Consider the following 21849-nt stretch of genomic DNA (forward strand, 5'->3'; position numbering starts at 1 on the left):
CAGTGTCTCTTTTTTAACAATTTGTTGGGTTATTCTGCGTGTTTTGGCTGGCATTTAGTTCAATGCAGTTGTAATTTATCTTAATATGGCACCACTGATCAGTTTCGTAACGTGAACATTCTAAATAAAAGTATGCAACGTATTTATCTGGATATGATATAACAATTGTTTGCACTTAATAATTTCATGGTGTTATAATGTGACACTATGCCTGTGTCATTTTAATGTACATGCTGAGAATGTAGGCTGCAATACACTGATTAATTCCCCCAACAAATGTTAACTTTGGTAAAATACTCATTAGTGTTAAAGCACACTTATTAAAAGAGCAATGCTTAGCAAACTAGTTAACCCTTTTCCACTCAGAAGCAAAGTGAAAATGGCGATGCGCAAACAGCATAAAACAAGAACAGCCTGTGACAACAATTTGACCCATAATTCTGAAGAAATGCAATATTTAGAAAGAAAGATTGGTATAAAATTCTCAAATTGGTCTACAGGAGAACAGCTTAAAACATTAACAATGTATGAATAATTTGTTGTTTACCAGTATATCTGTGTTAAGAGTAATTAGGTAATAAAATGTTTACTTTGTATCAATACAATAATCATACCTACTTAGTTACCATCAGTTGAATTTCAAAAACTTTAACTCATTGCAGATATTAATATTTAATGTCTTACAAACAGCTATCCAATACTTGGTCTGTAAGTACATGTATGTTGCTTAATGTAAATGTTCTTTGAGCATTTGAGCAAGGCCTGAAAACGTAAAATTTAAGCCTAAAACAATATCAGCTGCTTTGTTTAAACAGCTCTCATCATGTTTCCATTCAGCTTCATTCTGGGAAAACTGGGCTTAATACATGTGTGTAAAGGGTCATCAGAGATTAGAGAAAACTGGGCTTAATACATGTGTGTAAAGGGTCATCAGAGATAAGAGAAAACTGGGCTTAATACATGTGTGTAAAGGGTCATCAGAGATTAGAGAAAACTGGGCTTAATACATGTGTGTAAAGGGTCATCAGAGATTAGAGAAAACTGGGCTTAATACATGTGTGTAAAGGGTCATCAGAGATTAAAGAAAACTGGGCTTAATACATGTGTGTAAAGGGTCATCAGAGATTAGAGAAAACTGGGCTTAATACATGTGTGTAAAGGGTCATCAGAGATTAGAGAAAACTGGGCTTAATACATGTGTGTAAAGGGTCATCAGAGATTAGAGGAAACTGGGCTTAATACATGTGTGTAAAGGGTCATCAGAGATTAGAGGAAACTGGGCTTAATACATGTGTGTAAAGGGTCATCAGAGATTAGAGGAAACTGGGCTTAATACATGTGTGTAAAGGGTCAGCAGAGATTAGAGGAAACTGGGCTTAATACATGTGTGTAAAGGGTCATCAGAGATTAGAGAAAACTGGGCTTAATACATGTGTGTAAAGGGTCATCAGAGATTAGAAGAAACTGGGCTTAATACATGTGTGTAAAGGGTCATCAGAGATTAGAGAAAACTGGGCTTAATACATGTGTGTAAAGGGTCATCAGAGATAAGAGGAAACTGGGCTTAATACATGTGAGTAAAGGGTCATCAGAGATTAGAGGAAACTGGGCTTAATACATGTGTGTAAAGGGTCATCAGAGATTAGAGGAAACTGGGCTTAATACATGTGTGTAAAGGGTCATCAGAGATTAGAGAAAACTGGGCTTAATACATGTGTGTAAAGGGTCATCAGAGATTAGAGAAAACTGGGCTTAATACATGTGTGTAAAGGGTCATCAGAGATTAGAGGAAACTGGGCTTAATACATGTGTGTAAAGGGTCATTAGAGATTAGAGAAAACTGGGCTTAATACATGTGTGTAAAGGGTCATCAGAGATTAAAGAAAACTGGGCTTAATACATGTGTGTAAAGGGTCATCAGAGATTAGAGAAAACTGGGCTTAATACATGTGTGTAAAGGGTCATCAGAGATTAGAGAAAACTGGGCTTAATACATGTGTGTAAAGGGTCATCAGAGATTAGAGAAAACTGGGCTTAATACATGTGTGTAAAGGGTCATCAGAGATTAGAGAAAACTGGGCTTAATACATGTGTGTAAAGGGTCATCAGAGATTAGAGAAAACTGGGCTTAATACATGTGTGTAAAGGGTCATCAGAGATTAGAGAAAACTGGGCTTAATACATGTGTGTAAAGGGTCATCAGAGATTAGAGGAAACTGGGCTTAATACATGTGTGTAAAGGGTCATCAGAGATTAGAGGAAACTGGGCTTAATACATGTGTGTAAAGGGTCATCAGAGATTAGAGAAAACTGGGCTTAATACATGTGTGTAAAGGGTCATCAGAGATTAGAGAAAACTGGGCTTAATACATGTGTGTAAAGGGTCATCAGAGATTAGAAGAAACTGGGCTTAATACATGTGTGTAAAGGGTCATCAGAGATTAGAGGAAACTGGGCTTAATACATGTGTGTAAAGGGTCATCAGAGATTAGTCTGTGCAGTGAAGACAGGATTATCAGGGATGACACTTTCTGCCCTAACTGTATTTTCATTTAACAGTGACTTCCTTTAAATGAAACATAATATAAAAAAATGCAGGGAAGTGTTGTCCTTGATTAGCCTGTGCAGACTGCACAAACAAAAGAAGATAAATTCAATTTTGTTATAAAATTTATTATATATTTATAAGTATTATCACCCTGTATATTTAAGCATTTTTTTTGTTTTTATTTGCTGAATTTAAAATATATGTGCATGTTTTTTTTTCACAGATAAGAGATAAAAGGGTACATAACAAGGCGTTATGCATGATAGACTAATATTTGATGCAGACAAATTCTGTACACAATTTAATACCTAAATGTTAGCTAGATGGTATGAACACAACGTAGTGTTAAAAAGCTCATATGCGACATTATGCATGTGAATTGCAATGTATAGCATTGTGAACTTTTATGATTTTATGAAGTAAGAGCTTATAATTTAGATAATTATTGAGTTGCTCCAGTTAATTGTATAATACAAACATACACTTAGGCGCTCACTCTGTTCTGGGAAGTTTTGGATTCGGATTAAGATAGTTACATATACTTTTCAATTCATAATAATAAATGTGCTTTTGAAAAAATATTAAATCAATTTTATTCCTAATATATTAGTGGTATGGAAAAACAGTGACTTTCATTCTCTCAAAAACGTTTACTTCAAATATAACATGATTATTTTGATTTTTGGATGAATTGCTTCCTTATGGGGGAATTTTTCACATGAGATGGTATTAAGTAGGGACATCATCCTTATATTCTTGCTGTAAAAGATTGAGGGGTATTGACAATATTTCATGAGAGGTAAGTTGCTGATTGTTACAACAGTCCTCATAATATACACATGGCTTTGGATGTTTAAGTATCTACTGCTTGTGGAGGCATTAATTGTGAATGGCTTGTATGTCCATTTGTTTGTTCATATGAGGTTAGCTCAAAATTACATGTTTCCTATATCATCAATATTGCTTCGTACAAACCTTTGATACTAGCATGAATATGTTCATTGAATACTATGAACACACGATTATCACCCATACCTCATTTTGACCTTGACACTTTTATACTTGGACTAAGACTATGTCAGACAGTCAAAATTATTGGTGAACCCAAACTGATGTTTTATTTTACATCCCTACTGCTTGCTACAAAGATATAATACTTGCATGCATTTTCATCTATGATACTCTCAACTTGACCTCATTTGACCATGAAATTGGGCTATTGGACTAAAATCAGAAGGTCTAAATGCTCTGTTAACCCAAATTGACCTTCAATATTAATAATAAAAAAGCTTCTAAAAAATACTTCCATGTAACCCTCAACACATTCACATCTCCTGAGCAAATTAAGTGACATTTACTCACTTTTGGTCTAAATTTAAATATTTCAATGAGCCAATGAATCAGTACTGACATCGCCACCATCAGCATTAACCCATTTATGCCTAGTGGACTCTCCCATCATTCTAAATTGAATCAATTTATTTCCAAAATTAGGGATGTCTGGTATATTTTTTCTATATTTAGAATATTTCATACAGAAATTCCTTTAAGCAAACAGCGCAAACCCTGATGAGACGCCGCATCATGCGGCGTCTCATCTGGGTCTACGCTGTTTGCCAAGGCCTTTTTTCTAGACGCTAGGCATAAATGGGTTAATGGAATGCAGCAGGATTGTCTTTCCAGTAAATCAGAATGTTAATTATTTGTTACTATGTCCAGTGATATCTTATTATGCCATTTTTTATTCCATTACTTGTCGCTTTTCGCGAAATGTCATGCAAGCTTTAAGTAACACCATGTTATTAACACGTTTTTAAAATCTGGAATCTGTTATTTTTTAGACAAAAACACCTGATTTGAAACATGAATTAGTGTATTGGGTAAGATGTCTGGTTTAGAATATACAATCCTTCTTTTGTAAAAACTTTTCTGTAAAATGCTTTATCTAAGTGCTATGGTTGTGCAAAACAGATCAATAACTAGTATTTATGCAATTATATGAGACAATTTTGTGATTTTTCTGTGCTGAACTATAAATTTATAGTAGAAAATTAATGGGCTTTAAATTATAACCTAATTCTGTACCTGTGAAAAATGTAATAATATTTTTTTTCTATCTTTAAATTATTACATTATGGCTTATATACAGGTACCATGTATCAGCCATATTTTTTGCAAGTGAGTTAAACAACAGTAATAAATTACACAATAAGTCTACAAATTGTATAGAATACTAATTCTTTTTGTTTATGTTTAATTGATGAATGTTTTATTTGTTAATGTAAAGAAAGAAGTTACTATTAAATTATTCAATTAAATATATTTGTACTTTCATTAATAAATAATATAAAGATATTTATTTTCCTATGGCACATGTTTTCCATTTTTAATCTGTTGATGGTGTCAAGACCAATGTATTGTCTTTCATTGATAATTCGTAAGTTTTACTGATGTAGAATTTCCCATATTTTCTGATAATTTGTGATTATAGTAATCTAACTGGACTTGGACAATTGATTTTTTTTACTGTACAATTCTTTTCTATCTATAGTCATTCTATATAATGTGTTACTAACAAACTTTTCATTTAACCACTTAATTAATTAGACAAACTTTATTGAACCTATCTCTATACTAATTAATTAGTCAAAGTTCCCTTAAAAAAAATCCATTTACTTGACAAATTCACATTTGTCTCACAGTTACGCTCTTTGGGTCATTGTCGACCTGAAATGGCCAACAAGTCACCCGGGAATGACTACAAGCCGATTCATGTCACCCTGGGGTGACTTCAAGCCGATTCTAGTCACCCGGTCGGCTTGAAGTCACCCGGGGTTGACATGAATCGGCTTGAAGTCACCCTGGTGTGACAAGAATCGGCTTCTAGTCACCCCCGGGTGACTTGTTGGCCATTTCAGGTCGACAATGACCCAGTGAGCCACAGTTACTGTAAGTTGCGTATATTTTTGTGAATATAATTTGTTTGCAATTACTACATGTAAGGTATATTGTTTGGAATATACATGTTTATGTGGTAGAAATTATGTATTTCCTATTGTTTAAATTACACAAGCCTTTTAATGACTTGCCAGTTACCATTTCTTCCAGGATTTTATTTTTAATAATAAATATTTGTTTGTAACTCCTATATTTTTATATTGTATGTGTATGAAAACAATGTCCGTTGTGGAATAAGTTGTTAATGCTTTTATAAAAATTAAAGCAAATATATATGGGTCAAATGTTATTTTATGTCAGTTATTCAGTGTGTATGTATTTACATTTTATTTAAAAAATAGCAATGTTTTCACACTACATGCCTGCAATGTACTGCAAGGTACCTGATCTGTATCATAGATGTTTTTGTGTTGGTAGAATGAAGGTGACGGCTATGACAACAAGCTGAGCCTGAATCGGGACCAGTTCTGCGAGGCCCTGACCATTCTCCTCAACAAGGGATCCAAGGAAGAGGTGAGTACAGCATGTACAATATAAGCTGCACTCTTGGAAAATTGATGTTATAAATCTGTGTAAATTGTAGTCTGAGATTAGCATGTGCAGTCAGCACAGGCTTATCAGGAACGACTCTTTCTGTCTGGACAGTATTTATATTTACAAAAAGACTTCCTTTAAACGAAAAATTCCATAAAGCTTGAAGTGTTTAAATTTCTGATTAGCCTGCAACACTTAAGGCATATACTTAGAGCCCCATTTTTAGCTTGGCTGTTTTCGGAGAAAACCCGAGGTATTGTCATAGCCTGCTCGTCGTCCGCCGTCTGCCATCCGCCGTCCACGTCGTGCTAAAACCTTGACATTTATCTCTAAAATCATAGTGCTTCCACCTACAACTTTGAAACTTCATTTGGAGGTGCACCTTGATGAGTTCTACACGCCACACCCATTTTTGGGGTCACTAGGTCAAAGATCAAGGTCACTGTGACCTCTAAAAAAATAAAAAAATAAAATTTCTGACAATCTTTCTTTTATTCAAAACTGCACCGGCAGCAGAGCGTTGGCACGTGTTATGCGGTGCTCTTGTTTTCATAGTGTGGCTCATTTGTAAGTCATTTGAAATTACCCTGTATTTTACAATATTTGCATCATATTTGGCTTGCAAACATTATACTTATTTTGTCTATAAGTAAGAGTTAAATGTTTGTTATGTATCCTGTATCTATGATTGGTTTTGTTTTTTTCTATGTTTAAAAACAATAGATTACAAAACAATATATTCACCATAATGGTATTTAAATATATACACACATAAAGGCAATTGTGATGATATTTCAACTACTGGCATATTTTCCATGCAAGCTTATTGCATCGTATGAAAAGTGTTTGTTTCTTTACAAAATTCTAAAGCCCTGCATTCCAAGTCATTCCACTTTTGCATGAAACCGCCATGTCATTTGTTGGAACTGGATTTATGTACTTATTAACATGACATTGTATGTATCATTGCTTTGAAGGCAATCTCAATAAGTACAATATCTTGTGAAATAGCGTTAGTATCACTCAATGATAGTAAAGCTTTTAGACAGTACTTAAAGAAAGTTACGCTCAATCAGTGGAGCATGGCTTCCAGACATCACTCCAGTATCTCACCTTAAAAACCTGTCCCTTTCAGTACCTAGAGTTGTTTGACAAGATCGATGTTACCCGTGAAGGCACCGTGGACTGGGACAAGTTTGCCTCTCACATGCTGCTAGAGTTCTATGAGAAAGATGACCGCGTCAAGTCCACCCAGGTCCCACAGTGGAAGGATCTGAAACATCTTAACAGGTCTGCAGGAAAGATCCCTTCTGTAGACAACAATAGATTCCTCTTGGATAACATTAGACTCAAAGAAACTGACTTACCCCGCAGTAAAAACAACACTGATCCCACAGTACAAATTAGGCCAATCTCTCAGAACAGTAATGTATGTGCAATTTAAAACAAATACAAAAGTTATGCCCTGTTTTCAACCAAGACATTCTATGATTTTAGGATAGTTAGTAAGAATAATCAGCTAAATAACTATAAACCAGATAGTTAACACTGTCCACACCTTGGGGTCTCAAGATTATACACACACTACATACAATAACAATCTGTCTGAAACCACAAGGCCCAAAGGTTGAGTACTCATTATTTAACCTTGTATTGTTGTTCTCTTTGCAATTTGTTCAAATCAGGTCACATCTCCGGGCTCACAGGATTTATTAAGACTTATACACATAATTATATTTTTTCTCAAGAACTTCATAGAACTCTTGATGTTTATAACATTGTATAGTGGTCCTCTACAATGTTAAGATTTTTTTATTTGACAAAATGCTTTGAAAAATAGGGCTTAATGCATGTGCTTAAAGTGATGCTCCAGATTAGAACTGGGTTGACACTTAATGCCTAAACTGTATTGTGGCTAAAAAGAGAATTCCTTTAAACAAAAATACAAGCTGAAAGTGTCATCCATTATCACCCTATGCAGACTGCACAGGCTTTATCTGGAAAAACACTTTACCCACAAGCATGAAACCTGTTTAATGCAGCCAATTTTTTTGTATCAACTATCTACATATTACAGGATGTCAGGATAGGTTAAGGGTGTTTTTCTTCACTATTGAGACAGCAAGCTGTGTCTGTAGTCATATTGTAATAATTTTTCTTCAGCCCTCACAAGGACTCCATCCAGAGAGTTGCATTTTTAAAGAATGCTAACAAATACATAGCCATTAGTAAGGTAAGGTAAATTATTATTTTTTTTACAATCGCCTTTTATTGCATTATGAAATAGCTCTATTCGAATCTCAACCTTAAACTTCAATTATCCATAGATTAATATTGTTCCAACTTATATTGTACTCCGTTTTTGGTTTTATAAATTAATTTTGTCAAATCTTAAGATTTCAGAATTTTCCAAATATCATACTGTCCGTGGATTCATTTAATTGAACTGGTATTAAACATTGTGGATTCCTATTGTTGGGTTAAATCAGTGGTTGAATTGTTTATGTCTGATGTAAGACTTTTGCTTTAAAAATGTGTTGATCATTTGGTTTCGTATCTTTTCGTAACTCCACACAAGTCTACAGTATTTAGTGTCTGATGAATACTGTACTATTTTGTTCACAGTATTCTATGTGAGAAATATATCCTCACTTTGTAATATGGAAAAAATATAAAGTCTGTTCTTGGAAAACTGGGGTTCATGCATGTGTTTCTGCGCAGGCTATTCAGGGGCAACTCTTACCATTTACACTGGATTTTGGTTTAGAAGAGACATCCTTTAAACAAAAAATTCCATAAAAGCACAAAGTCTTGTCTCTGATTAGCCTGTGTGGACTGCACACGCTAATGTGGGCTGTCACGAAATGCACATGCATTAAGCATGGTTTTACCATAATGGCTCAAATATGAAGCATCTCTTGAATCTTGACCAAAATATTTTAAATCCATATCATATTAACTAGGCTTAAAGGATAAGTAAGTTTTAGAAATTCTTCTTACTTATTTAATCATATAGAGGCTAGGGGGTCAATGGCACGTGTAGCACCCTTATGTTCCAACTGTGTTGCCATGGATTTCAGGAAGGGTCCATATCAAACTGGGGCCTGGACATGAAGCTTCAGCGAGCCCTCAAGACTGGCACTGACTCATGCAAGGCCAGGGACCTCTGGGTGACCAACTTTGTGATTCTGCAAAATGTCAACAAAATTGCTCTGTCGTTCACTAGCAAGGAGATAGGTACTGGGATTAGGATTGTTGTGGTTACTACTTATTGTTAATATTCCCCCTTCTAATCAGGGGTGGTTAGGTTGGTATATAGATTTAACCTTGTCTGTTAAAGACATATGTTTAAATATTCATCAATGCATAAACTGCTGTTATTTGAGTGGGGGCATCAATGTCCTTATTGACTGTCTAGTTTTCAGCCAATAATATTATTTTCAAGTTTGTATACACTTTATTGTTCATTTTGCTGGATCATGCTGATACATTTCTTAAATGTGCATAAGGGTTGAATCAGGAGAGTTTCCTAAAGTCTTTACCCTGTCAAATAATACACATGTTTCTAGAGCCCCTCTGAGTACCGGTACATTTTAGATGGACATTCTTAGTGGGTGAAATGCAATCAATTTTGTTGTCATATTAAAGGGACCTTTTCACGTTTTGGAAAATTGACAAAATTGAAAAAGATATCTTTAGATTTGCAAATTTTTGTTGTAGTTTTGTGTAATATTTGTGTGGAAACATTAATACTGGAAATTTACAATGATCTAGAATATCCATTATATGCATCTTTTGACGATTAAAAAACCTGAAAGTGTCTTCCATTAATTTTATTCTTGTTTTTTACTGGAGCTTTTATGATACTATGTTTAAAGCGAGATTATGCTATTTTTTATGTGTGTTAAATTGTTGTATATTGATAAAATATTTTACAATAACACAAAATAGGCAAGAAAAATTATACACTGAAGACGAATTTCATAAAATGCAGCAAAGACAAATTAGCGCCTGGAGTCGATTGTGAAAAAGATATTTCATACATATTTTCCTACAATAACCAAAGCATTCGTCTTTTTATTAGCATCAGAGTTAGTGTTCGTGTGTCGTATGAATATATATCGTTGCAGAAATTTAAAATGAACCGTTAAACTAAATTGAGATTCACATTGTACTTGCATTATCTACATGCTGGCGAATTCAACTGTACAGACATGTTTGATTTCAGAATTAAATATCTGGCTTATTTTTTGACACATGATCTTTTTTACTTTTATCTTAATTTATATTGAAATATATATATAATAAGTTTGTTACACATTGTATACTAATTCATAAATATTTGACAAAATCATATAATCTAGCTTAATATTTATCAATATAAAGCATTTGATGACAAACTTCAACACATGCCAAAATCAATGAAAAAGTCCCTTCAATATGTATTTTATAGACACATGCTTGCATTGATAAAAAAAGGTATGCTGTCTAAGTATGAAATTTATTAAACTCTGCAATCTTACCTGTGTGTATTTGTGTGCCTATGTGCATGTGTACAGACCCTGTGTTACGTGTATTGAGCCAAGGTCTGCAAATACTGGGCTTAGTTCATGTGCCTTAAGTTTGGTGAAGATTAGGCTGTGCAGTCCGCACAGGCTGATCTGGAACAAGATCTTCTGCTGGTATGAAATCTTTTGTTTGTAGGTCTCCTCAAACAAAAAAAACATTTTCAGCAGAAAGTTTTGTGCCTGATTAGCCTGTGCAGACTGCACAGGCTAATCTGGGATGACACTTAACACACTTGCAAGCTCAATTTTCCCAGAACAAGAATATATGTGTTTCATAGCGATCTACGACCTGAGTTCCAAGGTAGAGTTCCTGTGTCAGTACAAGGTGCAGAACCTGAAATCTACCCCTCTATGCCTCGACTACTGGTACAATGTTTTGAGTTTTATTGACAGTAGGGTGGTAAGCTTGTTATTGGTTTTATGCCAACCCAAAAAATACATTTGTATTGAATAAAGAACATTCAACTGACTTAAAAAATAAGCTTATAAGAAATCATATTAACTTAATCAGGAAACTTTTTCCGCTTAAAATTCATGTATAAATCACAATCTTAAATCTTCATAAAAGTATTAATGATCTTGAACTTTGGAATATAGAGAATACTAGGTCGGTGCCGAATAAAGCAAAGTTTATTTTGCGAGGCTTAGAAAATCTCAACCACGAGCCTTGGCGAGTGGTTCAAATTTTCGTGCCGAGCAAGATAAACTTTGCTTTATTCGGCACCGACCTAGTATTCGATTTATCCCATCAATTTTCTTAGTCGTAAATTATTTCTTTAAACATAGAATAGGAAAATCGAACTAGACGGAAAATTCCAAAGATATTTTAAGCAAACATTGTTTCATTATTTTAATCGTGTCGAGCCTAATACATTACAAAAAGATCAGTAACCAACCTGTTTTTTCGTTTATCATACCTCTACGTCCCCGATTTTTAAGAAATAATGAAAAAAAGAGACACTAAACAATTGCATCTTTAGCGTGAAACTACATGCATTGTGTCGTATGACGTGTTAATAATGACGTCACGAGTACGCGCACTTAATATTTGTAAATAATGTTTATTTGCTTTTTGAGTTGCATTATGTGATAAAACTATATTACATCTTGGTATCAAATTGTTTGTTTTGTTGAATCTGATTCGATTTTACTAAAAATGATTACTTTATAGTTGATTCCGAGTAATATGAACATTCTTCGCCGCGCGTGACAGCTATATTTCAGCACTGCTGAAATAAAGGAAAATTTATTCCACAGTGGTTTATTTCGACAATGCACGTCTGATGATGGGATAAAATGGTATATTTAACATGTGATTTCAAATGTCTTTTTTTTCAAAGTTTCTCTGATTTATTATTAAACACCTACTGTAAATATTATTGCCATTTATTTCATAGGTCCAATCCTATGAATCCTAATGATGCTGTACTAGTGTTTGGAGATGTAGGCGGGTTTGTCAATGCCCTGTTCTTCAACACCGCCCAGATTGCGCTGTTTGAGCGTCCGCCTGCACCTGCTGGAGAGAAGCAAGGTAAAACTGCAAGGAAATGAGTCTTGCCTTGGGAAACATTGGCATAATGCCTGTTGGAGCCTCACAGGCTAACATGGGATTGCACTTTCCGCCTAGACTGGATTTTCTCAAAGGAGAGGCTTTAACCCTTTGCATGCTGGGAAATTTGTCGTCTGCTAAAATGTTGTCTGCTGAATTTGTAAAATAAGCATTTTCTTCATTTTTTTTTCAAAGAATACTATCAGAATAGCAAACAGTTTGGATCCAGATGAGACGCCACATTTTGTGGCGTCTCATCTGGATCCAAACTGTTTGCAAAGGCCTTTAAAATTCGGTTCCCGCACTGAAAGGGTTAAACGAAAAGATGCCATAAAAGCTGAAAATGTTGTCCCTGATTAGCCTGTTCCAACAACTTAAGCTAATCTTTGATGATACCTCACGCATATTCATTAAGCCTAGTATTCCCAAAGCGAGGCAAAAATGATTTAAAATGCTTGGCTTATTAGATTTCAAAAGAGGCTTTATGCATCACTTTTGAACTGCTACTGATGTTTTAAGCACTATCAGTTTTTAATATCAAACAAAAACATGGCTAGGAATATTCATTTGCTGTGTGGATTTTGGATTAATTTGTGAATATAGAATTTTATTTATTTTATAAATATATTTTACAGTGCATATTATAGGATCATCAAAATAAGTGGTTAGGACGTTTTTTTTTGGTTCTAAATTTTCTATTGCATCATTATAGACCTTTATTCCTAATTGCTTGCAAACCTTTTAAGTTGCTTGTCAGCTATAGAAATCATGCTCTTTTGCCAGGTAAAACTAATTGTTGCTTAATTGGGGAATGCTTTGAATAGTTTTGTGCATGTCTTTTTAAATAAATGGCCAGCTGTTATTCTGTGTGATGAAAGCAAATAGTTTTAGTTTTTTTAGTCATCTGTGTACTTCAATATGCAACTACATTGCATCATTTATATGATAGAAATAGTTAAATGATAATCATCTCCTGCAACAGACCAATCATTTTGTTTTTTAAAACATGCCAGAAATTCTGAGATGACAAGAAAAGTCAAGCCTCTTTCTTTTAACAGCTTTTGTTTACATACCACGTAGTGGAAGTCATTATTTCCTTTGAGTTTATTCATACACTAAAACAAGTTTTACTTAGCTTTAATTACTGTTTCTTTTAGGGCAGAAATATGTAGCTATTACATCCAAGAAACCTGTTTTTCATGTACTGCTTATCATAGTCAATGTTCATGCATTTCTTTTTGGTGTTTATCATTTTAGTTGCTTTCCAAGGTAGTTTCATATGTTTTCACATTTCCCACCTTTCTGTTGTGATAAGCATCCTTTATATTACACCTATTTGTGATGTTTTTACACGATCTTGTTCTGTATGTGTGGAGAAATTCATCTAGACTAGTGCACAATTTACAGATCTTATTAGATAACACATGTTATGTTTTCATCTCTGATAATATCCAAGTTTATATAACATATGTTTTGGAAACATTAATACATTGGCATTTTCTTATTTTTTGAAATTCACTAAACATGTTTTCAAAATATTTCAAGAACATGTATACATCAATCATCAATCATGTAATGTTAAGGTAAGATTTCATAAATGCATTCTATACACACCATAATATAAGATACAGTATAACTTGAATTGTTGTTATGTATGAATGCATACATACTAATTTTCAATTTATGTCTTAGTTAGAGTCCACGCATTTTAAATTGGTTTAAAGAATGCTTTATGAAATCTTGTTTTTTGTAATTTTCAACTGTGGTTAGTTTCATATTCATAAGTTAGTTCCTTTCTTTCAATTTTTAACAAAATCTTGAAATAATACATCATCATTTTTGTGGACAAACATGGTTATTTGTAACACAAGTAATGCAAGACTGATAATGCCAATGTCCATAAAATATCAAAAATGTTGATCTGTCAATTCAGTAGAAGTGGAGGGTAGATATTGGTTACTAATTTAGCCATGTTTTGAGAAAACTTGGTTTAATGTATGTTCATAAAATGTTGTTCCATATTAGCTGTGCAATCCACACAGGCTAATCAGGGACTACAATTTCTGCCTAAATGGGTTTTTTGTTGAGAGGCTTCCTTTCAAGCAAAAGATTCCATAAGAGGAAAGAATCTTCCCTGATTAGCCTGTGCTGGCTGCACAGGCTAATTTGGGACGATACATTTTGCACATGCATTAAGCCCTGTTTTTGCAGACAGAGGCTCTTTTTTTATCCGGGTACTCTTGAACCATTTCCCTCTCAAAAGCAAAGTGAAATAGTCTATGTGCAAACAGCATTAAACCAAATCAGCCTGCAAGTAACTGGCAGTCTGTTCAGGTTTTATACTCTTTGCTGCTCATCAGTATCTAAGGATTGAAAATGAAGCCTTAATAACTTGAATCTAGTAAGAAAGGTCTTTAATTAAATTTAAAGTTCAAAGAGACTACAAATGCGTCAATATAAGTGTCTGAGTGGTAATGGGTTAAGCATAGACTGGCTGAATTAGTTTATAAGCTATTTTCCTAAACACTTGTATAAAGTGTCACATTAATTTAGATAAACATTCAATTTAATTCTCAAGAATAAATTACATTCCCTTTAATATTACATAAAATAAGATCCATTGCTTGCTTTTGCTAGTATAGAACTATAATCATCAAATGTTTTGTATAAAGCTTAACATCTTTTTAGTCCCCTACCGGTTTCACCAGAGGGGACTTATGGTTTGCGCTCTGTGTGTCCATCAGTCTGTCACACTTTTCTGGATCTTGTGATAACTTTAAAAGTTCTTAATACTTTTTCATGAAACTTGGAACATGGATAGTTGGCAATATGGACATTATGCATGTCATTTCATTTTGTTCTTACGTCTAAAATTCTGGTTGCTATGGCAACAAATAGACTAGAAATACTGCTGAAAATGGTGGTTTTCTGGATCCTGCGATAACTTTAAAAGTTCTTAATATTTTTTCATGAAACTTGGAACATGGATAGATGGCAATATGGACATTATGCACGTTATTTTATTTTGATCCTACGTCTAAAATTCTGGTTTCTTTGGCAACAAATAAAAACAATATTCTAACAATGGTGGAATTTCTGACAATGGTGGAGCCGGTAGGGGACTTTTATTGCTTGGCAATAGTCTTGTTATTTATTTATTTAGTATACTGGCCATTATCTTAATTTGAAATTAACTTTATTAAGGACTCTAATTTGAAGTACATTTATTTTAAAAGTTACTCAAACTTCCTTTTTAATACAATGCTATAATTTTCATTTTACAAAGAGTAGACATGGAACACATGATATCATATGACTTTACTATATCTTGGTTGTGTTTTTTATATTCAATTAATATATTTATTTTCACATACACTACTTTGTCAGTGCTACTAATTTTAATAGTTATAAATTGATTAATCCTAATTGATTTGCAAATTGGCAAATGTTTTGGTTGTCACTTTGTTAGGTAAATTTCATAAAAAGAAGAATTTATCATGTAGTTAACATTACTTTGTGTGTCAGTGTCCTTCAAATTGGAGCTATGCCTTTTTGCACAAACTGATTATGCAATAAATTTCCTGTTACAATCCTTTTTGTTCATTGTGAAAACTGATGAAAATGGTGAACACTTTGTACAGTTAGTAATATCATTTCATTTGCCAAATATGCACAATTTTGTTAGTTGTTTGCATTTGTGTTTGTTTTCACTGTGTTGCATGTTTTTTGTGTTTATCCATTTCCGCTTTAACCCTGACCTTCACCTTTTGATACTCACCTTTGTGCCTTTGTGTGTGTGAGCCCTTGACCTTTTCACCTTTGACCTTCACCAGTTTGGCAAGGTATGTACTGTTGCATATTGGATTGTAAAATACAAGTGTATTACTGTTAAGTGTAGAGACTTTTAACTGTTAAAGCATATTTTATTAAATAATACCAGTATTATTAAAATATAATTAAACTAAATTAACTGTGAACACACATTTATATGCATAGTATGTATTTTGTCAAGAAAATATTGCTTGCCAGTTTGTCTATTTCAATTATATCTTCAAAACTTGTATTTTAATGTTAATAAGACCAAATAAAAAAACAACAGATGTCGACTTCTGATATTTAATTCAATTTAAAAGTTCAGAAATAAAACAGCATGTTTAAAATAAAATAAAAATATCTTTTAAAGTTTGTTAAAAAGTAATCAACATAATTAATAATTATAGATGTGCATACCATTTTTTAGTATGCAACTTTTGAAAATGGCAAATAATAATTAGTTTTTATGCATTTTACTTAGACAACTAATAATTACTTTTAATTGATATCTCTCTCGTTATTAACAGTCTTGATTAGTATTTATTCATTTAATCCTCCTCTGTACAGCCAAAGGTGGATTTATATAAATGCCTTTAGTCCCTCTTTCATTTATCAGTCATCTTATGTAACTCTTTAATTTCTGATCCATATCTCTTTTACCCTTTAATGAAACTTGCCTGAATTCTGAAGGGCACTGACACAATGTACAATAATGTGAGTCAGTCATGACAACCCAAGGTCACCTTCATAGTTAAAGGTCAAAGGGTTGAGCGACAATTTGTGTCTGCTTAATATATGTCCTCTATTCTCTACAGGACTGGTCTGAAACGTAAGTGTCTAAAATGTTGAGGTCATTTAGAAAATCTGTAGAAAGCATGGGTCAGTCACACCTTGTCAAGGTCATACTTTAAGATAACTTTGTTCAGCCTTTAAAGCTCACCTCATGAGCACAATGTGATCATGGTGAGCTTTTGTGATATCATTTTCTCCATCCTGCAGCATGCAGGGTCAACATTAGCCTTAATAGTGGAGGCCATATTTAGTGTCCCATCTTCATGAAACTTGGAAAGAAGATTTGTCCTCATGATATCTTGGACAACTTCAAAAATGGTTCCAGTTTGTTGAAAAATATGGCCACCTGGGGCGAAGCATTTTTCCTTTAATAGCTTTCTTTTGTAAGCTTTTGTAAACCTTGTTAACACTCTAGAGCCCAAATTTATCGTCCAATCTTTCTGAAACTTGGTTAGAACATTTGCCCTCATCTTGGATCAGTTCAAAAATGGTTCCGGTTGATTATAAACATGAAACCTAGAATAACTGCCTCAATAATATCTTGAATGAGTTCTTAAATCGTTCTAATTGGTTAAAAAAAACATTGTCGCCAGGATGTGTGGCATTTTTCCTTATATGGCTATAGTAACACTCTTGAAATCACATTAATAGTCCAATCTTTATGAAACTTTATCAGAATATTTGTTTTAATGATATCTTTGTTGAGTTTGCAAATGCATCTGGTTTGATGAAAAACATGGTCACTATTGAGTGTGGCATATTGCCTTATATGGCTATAGTAAAACCTTGTTAATACTCTCAAATTAGTTTGAAAATTGATTTGGTCTGTTGAACAGCAAAGCCGCCAGGGTGCAGAGCATTTTTCTTTATATGGCTACAGTAAAACCTTGTTAACCCTCTAAAATTCACATGAATAGTTCAATCTTCAAGAATCTTTGTCAGTACGTTTGTTCTAATGATATCTTGGGCTGCACATAAAACAGCTCAATTCTTTTGTATCTCAGGTGAGCGACTTTGGGCCTGTCAGGCCTGTTTCATGTCTGGTCAATATCTCCTTTGCTCTTTAAAGGCCTTTCATCACACTTGGTATGAATGTTGATGTCATCAGGATGATGAGCAGTAGGCATGTGTTAGTCATGCTGGCTCAAAATCAATGACAATCACTTTTAGGTTGAAAAAATATAAATGTGGGATGTAGCCGTCTGTTTTACTGCTTTGTCTTAAATTCAAAGATTTCCGTATGTCTAACTATTTACCTTCACTTAAAAGTACTGTCATATCTTCATTTGTGCTTTCATAAATCTCAAACTGAGATGCTTATTTCTGTCAAAAGTAATTGTACAGTATGTTCATTTTCAGCCTAATAATACATTTTCAAAATTTAATGTCATCATCTTTTTACTTTTTGTTAGGAAACCAAATGCCTCATAAAAAGAACTTTTAGCAAAAAACGACAAAATACAGTTAGAACCATCTACTTACATCCATTTGGTTTGTGTTGTTGAGCTTTAACAAGCTTTTGTTAATTCCATAATAAGCTTTAACGAGCTTTGTTAATTCCATGACCTAACGGTATTCACTATTCATCAAAATGGCATTTATTTCCTGCACACACCAATGATATGAGAGTGACCTTTTTCCTGATTTTAGAGACGTGTCTAAATGTGGACCTCAACCAGGTGGCAAGCGGGAAATTTAAGAACGTTACTTACACAAAGTACCACGCCCACAAGAAAGATTGGACACGCCAAGGTAGGTGTAGTTACTACATGTGATAACATGCATATTTGCCTCGTTCAGGAAAATCAAGGCTGAATACATGCATTATGCAGTCTTCACAGGCTAAGCAGGGACAACACTTTCCGTGTTTATTGTCTTTTTTGTTTAAAGAAAGTCTCTTCTTAGGGTAAATCCTTTTTAGGCAGAAATTGTCATCCTCAATTAGCCGGTGCGCACATGCATTAAGCCCCCTTTTTCCTGAGTGAGGCTCATTAACCAGGTTTTCCGAAGTAAAAAACTGGTTATTAGATTGGCGAATGCTGGCAGGCAGGAGGAACAAGCTTGTCCGGGCCATAACCATGTCGTTCATTGTCAGATTTTAAAATCATTTGGCACATTTGTTCACTATCATTGGCCGGGTGGTGCGCGAAAGAATTACGTCGATATCTCCAAGGTCAAGGTCACACTTTGAGTTAAAAGGTCAATAATGGCCATAAATGAGCTTGTCCGGGCCATTTCTATGTCATTTATTGTCAGATTTTAAAATCATTTGGCACATGTGTCCACTATCATTTGACGGTGTGTCACGCAAAAGAATTACGTCAATATCTCCAAGGTCAAGGTCACACTTTGAGTTCAAAGGTCAAAAATGGCCATAAATGAGCTTGTCCAGGCCATAACTATGTCATTCATTGTCAGATTTAAAAATCATTTGGCACATTTGTTCACCATCATTTGACGGTGTGTCGCTCAAAAGAATTATGTAGATATCTCCAAGGTCAAGGTTGCCACGCCTAAAAATAGATTGATTTTGAAACAAGGGGAAAACTGTGATGAACAATCAGTAGCAATGCACATTTCGAGTTGTAGTTGTTTCCTTTTATCATCCTTTTTTATTGAAAATCTGGTTTTGTGACAATTTTGTCCCTTGTTTACAATTTACATTATACAAACTCATACAAGGTACAGGCATTTACAATTCAATTAAAATCATGGCATAATACATTTACGCATGAATGTCATTTAGCGGTGTGGACCTTTTCTTTTTAAAGATTGCTTTCAGGCAGTGAAACTTTTTCAGTGATATTTTTATACTTTTACGGTAATATGAACTTTGCTCTAGAAAACCAGGGCTTAATGCATGTGTGTATGGTATCGTTCCAGATTAGCCTGGGCTTATCAGGGACAACACTTTTCACTTTATTGGTATTTTTCTTTTAAAGGAAATCTTTTCTAAGCAAAAATCTTGTTAATGTCAAACAATTTGGTTCTGATTAGCCTGTTCAGACTGCATTTAGCTCAGTTTTTGCAGACGGAGTAGCAATTATTATAAGACCAAGATAGACCGGTAAATAAAAATAGATTACTCGTCATGTTTGTTTGTTCAAGTTTGTTGTCCTAGATTAAAATTATATTGATTCTGCCAACATGTAATTGGAAATACCACTGAAAGATGAATCCTTTTTGTTCAACTCATTGCTTGATTGACCACATGCTAAATATAATAATATAATATTGGTAAATATACCTTTTACAGATTAAGCTAAACATTTTACACATTGTGCCAGGCTTAAAAAAAGCACAGTAGTTGTCAAATAAGGGCGGTAAGTAACAAAGAAGCAGTAATTATATTGAGTTTTTTTTCTAATTTTTTAAATAATTTTATTGAGGTAAATAAATGGGCTAGCAAGAACGTAGATCATAAGGGTAGTTAAAATGTGAACAAGTTGTACTGTAGGCTCCTTATTATATGGTTATGATTTTAAAAGAATTTTGAAAAGGTCAGCTTTCCTTTTATGCATAGCTTTGTGTTTTTACTCCAAAATCTAGCACATTTTAATATACGTCTACAGTGTCCTCTTGCAGCACCGGCAGCTGGCAGTTGATAATAATCTTGACTCCGTATACATTACTCCAAAATATCAATTTAAAACAGCGCATGAAAGGTCTGTTTAGTTCTAAGTTGCTGACTATACTTTCAAAATTTAACTGCCTTCTCAAATGTTTATGGAGAACAAAGCGTGTATATATTCACCAATCCTGGTATTTGTGTGTTTCAGTGCGCTACTCTCATTACCTTGAGTGCTTCATCAGCTGCGCCTCTAGCACTCAGCGCTCTCTCGCCATTGGTTGGATGGAGAAACACAGTTCCGTCAACCAACCTAACAGACAGTAAGTCTTACTCATCCTGACATGTTTGGCAAATCTAGGTATTACTTTTTAATTGTTGACGTCTTTAAGGTCCAATACTTGTGTTAAGATACCTAGTGTTTGTAAGGACCTATATTAAGCATAGTTATTTGTCATTTTTAAGATCCAAAAATGAGGGTTAGTTACATTAGTAACATATGATTTTATAACCTCCAACATTAAGGGTGAGTAATATGTTGTTTATAAGGGTTGACATTAAGTATTTGATATCCTTTGTTAAAGGTCTCACTTTCATTTTTCAATATTGTTTGTTAAAGGTCTGACAATTATAGTTTGATACATCTCAGTAAAAGTTCATTCTGTTATTTGGTTTCACAGATCTTCATATTGTGCCAAATCTCTTGGTTGATGCCTTATAGAACAATAGGCATTTGTTAGATGGATTGTAATAACTGGAGCAAGATACTGTATGTTTCAATGATTTGTCTTCAGATATGAAATCTTCAAAAGTTTTTGAAATAAACTTATTCAAAATTGAAAACATTCTGCATTCCTGATACAACTCACAGGCTCCTGTATACGTATTAAAATGTATTTGAAATCTATTTTTCTGTAACATTGATGTCAATGATGACAAGTATAAAATCAATCATGGTTATACAATAAGCATGTGTCTCATAAGCTCATTTCTCATGTACATGTTAACTCATTTTCAAGCAACTGGAGATATATGCCCAGGTAATTATAGACCAGCACACCACACCACAGTCTATTTTTATGTTGGCGATTTGTTATAACCCCACAAATGAAATTTAGGGGGGTATATAGGAGTGAACTTGTGTGTCGGTTGATCTGTAGGTCGGTCTGTTGGTCCATATTAAGTGTCCGCTCTCTCATTCAAGTTGTTTTCATCTGATCTTCACCAAACTTGGTCAGATGTTGTATCTAGATGATGTCTAGGTCAAGTTCAAATATGGGTCATGCTGGGTCAAAAAACTAGGTCAAGGGGGTCATTTAGCGCGTTTAAAACATTGAGCATGGTGTCTGCTCTCTAATTCAAGTAGTTCTCATTCGATCTTCACCAAAATTGGTCAGAAGTTGTATTTAGATGATGTCTAGGTCAAGTTTGAATATGGGTCATGCGGGGTCCAACGCTAGTCACAGGGTCACTTAGTGCGTTTTAAACATTCAGCATGTTGTTCTCTTTCTGATTCAAG

The 21849-nt window shown here is 34.0% G+C and overlaps 1 protein-coding gene across 10 annotated transcripts in view; it reads left to right on the forward strand.

Annotated features, from left to right (window-relative positions):
- The window catches only part of LOC127832461 (WD repeat-containing protein 49-like), a 90675-nt gene that overhangs the window by 16272 nt on the left and 52554 nt on the right, over positions 1-21849 (forward strand). For 7 of the 10 annotated variants that reach the window (XM_052357968.1, XM_052357948.1, XM_052357958.1 and 4 more), the window contains 10 exons: positions 691-708; positions 5924-6019; positions 7176-7330; positions 8204-8273; positions 9121-9277; positions 10887-10974; positions 12006-12139; positions 18413-18514; positions 20542-20653; positions 21350-21370. In XM_052357968.1, the coding sequence (XP_052213928.1) occupies positions 691-708; positions 5924-6019; positions 7176-7330; positions 8204-8273; positions 9121-9277; positions 10887-10974; positions 12006-12139; positions 18413-18514; positions 20542-20653; positions 21350-21370 (953 nt within the window). The remainder of the gene's footprint in view (positions 1-690; positions 709-5923; positions 6020-7175; positions 7331-8203; positions 8274-9120; positions 9278-10886; positions 10975-12005; positions 12140-18412; positions 18515-20541; positions 20654-21349; positions 21371-21849) is intronic. The other 3 variants (XM_052357985.1, XM_052358004.1, XM_052357987.1) reach the window with 2 other exon arrangements.

Source organism: Dreissena polymorpha, chromosome 1 (assembly GCF_020536995.1).
Source record: "Dreissena polymorpha isolate Duluth1 chromosome 1, UMN_Dpol_1.0, whole genome shotgun sequence".
NCBI lineage: Eukaryota > Metazoa > Mollusca > Bivalvia > Myida > Dreissenidae > Dreissena > Dreissena polymorpha.